General features: G+C 34.8%; 1 protein-coding gene across 1 annotated transcript; it reads left to right on the top strand.

Annotated features, from left to right (window-relative positions):
* The first annotated feature begins 260 nt into the window (after positions 1–260).
* On the top strand, positions 261–1,852 carry LOC140807710 (probable galacturonosyltransferase-like 3). Its single transcript, XM_073164674.1, has 2 exons — positions 261–1,392; positions 1,521–1,852. Exons 1-2 carry the CDS (start codon positions 355–357, stop codon positions 1,545–1,547), a joined length of 1,065 nt encoding a protein of 354 aa, XP_073020775.1. The 5' UTR covers positions 261–354; the 3' UTR covers positions 1,548–1,852.
* Positions 1,853–5,956: the final 4,104 nt, after the last annotated feature.

The raw sequence follows: 5,956 nt of genomic DNA on the forward strand, positions 1-5,956 counted from the left end.
CACGGATCGTATTTGTGAGACTGATATCTTATTTGGGTCATCAATGAAAAATTAAGATTTTTTATGCTAAGAGTATTACTTTTTATTGTGAATATTGGTCTCACATATTAAGATTCATATGACGATCTCACATAAGACTCACTCTTGCTGCATAATAGGTTTATTAAAGCAAAGTGGGCAATCAATTTTTTAATTAAAATTTCAATTTTATTTTACTTTCAAAAATATCCATTTTGTTTATATTTTATATTAAATAAAAGAGTTAGGCAAAACAAAGTTTACTTAGTTTATTCATTGCAACATACGATTTCATTAGCTTTTCTACCTCGCCCTCTCTTCATTTCACCTTCTCAAATGCAAATCGCCATGCCACCAGATCTCCGTCACCTAACCACCACAGTCGCCGCCGTCCTCCTCCCTCTCCTTCTCATTCTTCTTCCACCACTCTCCGCCACCGATCACCAGCAATTTCGGGAAGCCCCCGCATTCCGCAACGGAGTCTCATGCGCAACGCCCGATGACAACTCCACGATACATATAGCCATGTCTCTAGACTACGCCACCCCTTACCTCCGGGGTTCAATCGCCGCCGTCTTCTCCGTCCTCCAGCACTCCTCCTGCCCGGAAAACACCTTCTTCCACTTCCTCGCGCCACCCGACCACCGCTACAACCTCCTTAGGACCATTATCTCCACCTTCCCTTACCTTCGATTCCACCTCTACCCCTTCAATCCCACCACCGTCAACCACCTCATCTCCTCCTCCATCCGCCGCGCCCTGGACGAACCCCTCAACTACGCCCGTATCTACCTCGCCGACCTCCTCTCCTCCTCCGTCACCCGCATTATCTACCTCGACTCCGACCTCATACTCATCGACGACATTTCCAAACTCTGGCAAATCAGCCTTAACTCCCACGTCCTCGGAGCCCCCGAGTACTGCCACGCAAACTTCAGCCACTACTTCACCTCCAAATTCTGGTCGAGCCCATCATTCTCCGCCACTTTCAGAAGAAGAGCCCCTTGTTATTTCAACACCGGAGTAATGGTAATCGATCTTACGAAATGGCGAAACCACGGATTTACTAAGAAACTAGAATACTGGATGAAAATACAGAAAAGATATAGAATCTACGAATTAGGGTCTCTGCCGCCATTTTTGCTTGTTTTTGCCGGTAATGTTGAAGGCGTTGAGCATCGGTGGAACCAACACGGGCTTGGAGGTGATAATCTTGAAGGCTTATGCAGGGATCTGCATCCTGGCCCGGTGAGCCTGCTACATTGGAGTGGCAAGGGGAAGCCATGGTTAAGGCTCGATGCAAAGATGCCTTGTACATTAGATAATCTTTGGGCACCCTACGATTTGTTTAAACACGAAGCTTTATTTTCTGATGTATGATAATAGCTGCTTTATATCTTAAAAAATCTTAATTATGTTCGTTCCATTTCTATAAATAAAAATATTGCTGCTAAATCAGTAAATGATCATGGCCCATCTCCATGAATGAAATTGAAGTGCAGATCGAGACGGAGGCTGGCAGGAAATGAAGTGAAAGGATGGAAAAGGACAAGTGTGAGAGGAATATCATGACGTGGGATAAGCGTCGGCATTGGAATTCGCTCAGATAGACGAGTCTTACGGTGGGAGGCTCAGCCGTGACGGGTGGCGGTGGATTTGCTTGTGTGATAAAATCTAGTATTTGTGGAAGTTGTCGGATATAGAAGATTCTTATATAGCTGTCAAAGTTATCCTGACATTTATGGGTGCATGGTGATCTGTAATGCGTACAATTTCAAATTTTCTACGTATTCTCAATGTATGCATGTTACGCACACCATTCATCTTTTATTTACGTTTCCTTTTTAGAATCTTGATCGTGTTGATTAATTCCAAATGCAATGATTTTTGTAATTTTTAGAATGAAACTTAGTTAATTAATAGGATTCGATAAGATCGGGCGGTCGGAAAACAGCCTAATCCGGTGACCGGGACCGGCGAACACTCCGGAAGCCAAAGAGCAAACTTTGAGGGTCATAAATTGCGTTACAATTGATCTTCAGAGGCATCTAGCTAGAGTGAACCAGCGAAAACCCATCGAGCGTTTTATCCGACGAAAATTTCGCAAAAACAAGAGCACTCATGTGTAATTGGAGCTTACGTTAGTAATGAACTAAATTAATCTATTTATAGATTTTGTGAGCTTAAACTCTATGTGAGCCTAACTTAACTCTATTAACTTAATAACAAATATTTTTGTGATGTTTGAGTTGGTGGAGTAGGTGAACCTTTGATCAATCATCAGACGTTCGATTCTCCGTATCAACACTTTTTAGGTTGAACTTGTTACAAATAATTTGTCCAGTGTGATTTACCTGACTAACGTTAGTTCGAAGATTTACTCATTGTGCACTAAATGATAATGACTGCATGTTTCATATCATAAAATAAAAACAAAAACAAAAAAGGATAACATAAATAATTAAATATAGATTATGCTCAATTTTAATTTTTGAGTGGGTAAATAATCAAATTCGGTTAGAACTCATCAATATGATTTCACATTTTTTAAGGTTTTAATTTTTACTTTTGCGACTCAAATTAAATTTCTTTATCATAGCAAATTAGACTGAAAAATTGAAAACATATAATATGACTTTATTGATCATTCAGCATATCCTTGTATGGACGCTGATGTTTCTGCTTGTCAGGATATGGGTGGGTCTCATTTTAAAAAAAAAAAATATATTTGAAAAAATGGGTAAACGTTATTTTAAAAATGATATTAATTTTTTTAAAAATATAAAAATGTGAATTTTTTTTAAACAAATTCTGAAAAAATAATAACTGCCATATTTTTAAAATCTAAACATACTTCTATAAATCGACCTCATTACACCAAAACAATGACAATTTCTTCCACTTTAATTCCGAAAATCAATTTATTTGTAAGATTCAATCAATAATTTATTCAATTCGTTTAATTGTTAGTAATTTTTTATTTTGTGCAAGTTTTAAATTTTTATTATGTGTATTTTAATGTGTTATATTTATGCACAATTTTATTATGTTTTTTAAAAACAATTATTGATTTGGAAAAAAAAATTGAACATCATCTAACTACTGAAGAAACACGAGATGAAGTTATCAATATTGACATCGGCATGAGATGAAGTTGATAACTTCGTTACACTATTGTACATGCTCTTAATATATAAAAATTTGATTTAATTTTTTTAAGTATACGCTGTCTAAACATACACATTCAAAAAGAGTGTAACAAACCAAATATTTAAAAAATTGAAATTATTACCCAATTTTCATGAAAGGCATGCTGCGGTTTTATACTCCGGAATATATTTATTTATTTTCAGTTTTCAATTTTTTTAGTAATTAATAAAATATATTTATTATAATTGAATATCAAATTCGAGATATCTTTTTTAAAGTAACGTTGATGCTAAATGAAGTATGAGTCAAATGACACATTTTTGTTTTCTTTCTCTGCTTGTGGTGTTGGTGCTCTTGCCAAATAAATGTGGTTACCTCGGTAAATGCTTTTTCCCGATTAGATTTTGTTTCACCCTTTTTTTTTTGCTTTCTTATATATTGTTTAATAAATAATTATATATATTTCCAATGTTTAGGTAAGATTGATTAATTTACTACACAAAACATTCCGATTAAAGCTTTATTACCTGCGATTTACTATTATACAAAAATATATATTTACAATAAAAAAATGAATTGAAAAATAAAATCAATTATACATTATATTGTTTGACCAATTTTAAAGAATAAATTATCGAATATATATCCGAAAATACTTACCAAAGAAGCCATGTATTTGGAAAAAAAAAATAGATTTTACATATATTATATGGTGAGTGTAATAATTGTCCCTACTTGGTAGAGCAATCGAATCGTAGTGGTTGAGCTGTTATGCAGTTTAAAAGATTTGAGTTATACCATTACCACTAACTATAGCTTTTGGTAAAACGGTAAGCACTCGGTCCTACAATATCTATTACTATTATTAAATACAAGTTAGTATTAAATAACATGTTGGATAAATGAATAATGAAGAGTTGTTGAATAGAAAAGAGAGTGGGAGTTGTCCCACATTGAGAAAATAGCCAAGTGATGTCTCCCTTATAAACTCCAAGTTTGAATAGGGGTTTGGGCCCCAAGGGGTACCAGAAGTTTTTAGAAGGGGGAAGACGCTAATAGGATGCGTCTCGGTGAAACAGACGCGCGCCGCGCTCGTCTCGTCTCGGGTCGGTGCGGTCTTTGACAAGTATTAATCTTTTTGGATCAAATTTATTTGAGGAATAAATTTTCAGTCGCAAATTGATATACTTGGGCAGAGGTACGCACGCAAGGGCGCCACATCCCGCGCGGATGCGTGCGCGCCTGTCCGAGCATCGGCCAGAACAGGGCGCGCGGCCGCCCGACTGCCTGGCACAGAGCAGGGCGCGCGCAGCTCGAAAGAACAGAATGCTGCGCGCGCATCGCTGTTTCTGAAAGCTTGCGCGTCCCTTGGCTATGATGGCATCAATTTTTTGGCCAACCAATGTGTTCTTTGGCTAGAATGGTGTCTCTTCAAAGCATCCGGTCTAGAAAGATGTAACTCTTCAACACATCCAATGATCACCTATAAATGATCCCTCCCACCATTGTCCAAGGTTGCTGATATTTTCCTTGTACTCACTTCTCCTTCACATATTGCTGCATCCTTGATTTTCGAAATTCTGGAAAGCTTTTGCATACAATTGTTCGCTGATTTAGAGGTTTGAAGTGCTGCAAATTCTCGACGTGAAGTTGTTGTATCTTGGGGATGATGGCTTTCGACGTATAGCACTATATACGGGCAATTTCGTCTTGCGGAGAAAAAATCATCCTTACCTCGACTTGATCTTTTTGCTGCTATTTGTTCGTGATTCAAGACCAGATTTCAGAAACACAGAAAAGAGGTAACAACATTACCCGCCTTCATAATTTTGATTTCCTTTTTCAATTTTCTAAAACACTTATTTCATTTAATTAAACATATAATATTAATATATATTATTAAAAAACATACAAAAATGTGATTAAGAATGACAATAGAATTATACTTTACATTAAATTTATAAACATGCAAGAGTCACAAGTTACCATTTAATTTTCTTTTGAGTATATAATATTAACATACAGTGGCGGAGCCATTTGTATGATTTTAGAAAAATTTTATATTAGTTCGGGTAGATCAATTTAAAATATTAAAAGATTTAATAATTTAAAATTCTTGTCTAAGTAGAGTTACGTTCCTAGCTCCGCTACGGTTAACATGAAAGATCTATAACACGACAACAGTATATTGAAAATTATTGATTTCATAATTATTTTTAACTTCAACTATTATAAAACTTAAAACAAACACCTTGAAATAAAATAGAGCTTAGAATAAATTCCAACAAATTATATCCAATGTTCTAAAAAGTGCTTAATATTGCTTATATTTTAATATGCTTAAGCTCGATTAAATAACCACGACTATATTTTATAATTAATAAAAAAAATATAAGTATGACATACTAATTGATAATGAGTTTTTTTATTATTATATAATTTTGTAATTTTGCAGTAACTACTAATTATTGTAATGTTATTTATAATTTGAAATTTTATTTTAAATTTATGATAATTTTGTTCATTTATTTTTTAACTTCAAATAATTAAAATTATAGTAAAAATTGAAAATGTTTTTCTGCTCTTATAGAAATCGCTTTTTGAAGCTAGTTATAACATTTGACTTACTGTTTGAATAACCCAGAAAATTACCATAATATCCCAACAAAGGGAGATAATTACTTGTCACTTGTGGTTTATATTACTTTCCCATCGCCCCTTACAACCACAAAAAATACCAGAATTAACTGTCATTGGAAAATAAAAGGAATTAACACATATAAATTAA

The sequence above is a fragment of the Primulina eburnea genome, chromosome 12, assembly GCF_022965805.1.
Source record: "Primulina eburnea isolate SZY01 chromosome 12, ASM2296580v1, whole genome shotgun sequence".
NCBI lineage: Eukaryota > Viridiplantae > Streptophyta > Magnoliopsida > Lamiales > Gesneriaceae > Primulina > Primulina eburnea.

Bases quoted from the DNA above. Each gene is read 5' to 3' on its own strand.
- LOC140807710 (XM_073164674.1), top strand. From the start codon at position 355: ATGCAAATCGCCATGCCACCAGATCTCCGTCACCTAACCACCACAGTC. The intron at 1,393-1,520 runs GTATGATAATAG...ATTGAAGTGCAG, and splicing joins ACGAAGCTTTATTTTCTGAT to ATCGAGACGGAGGCTGGCAG.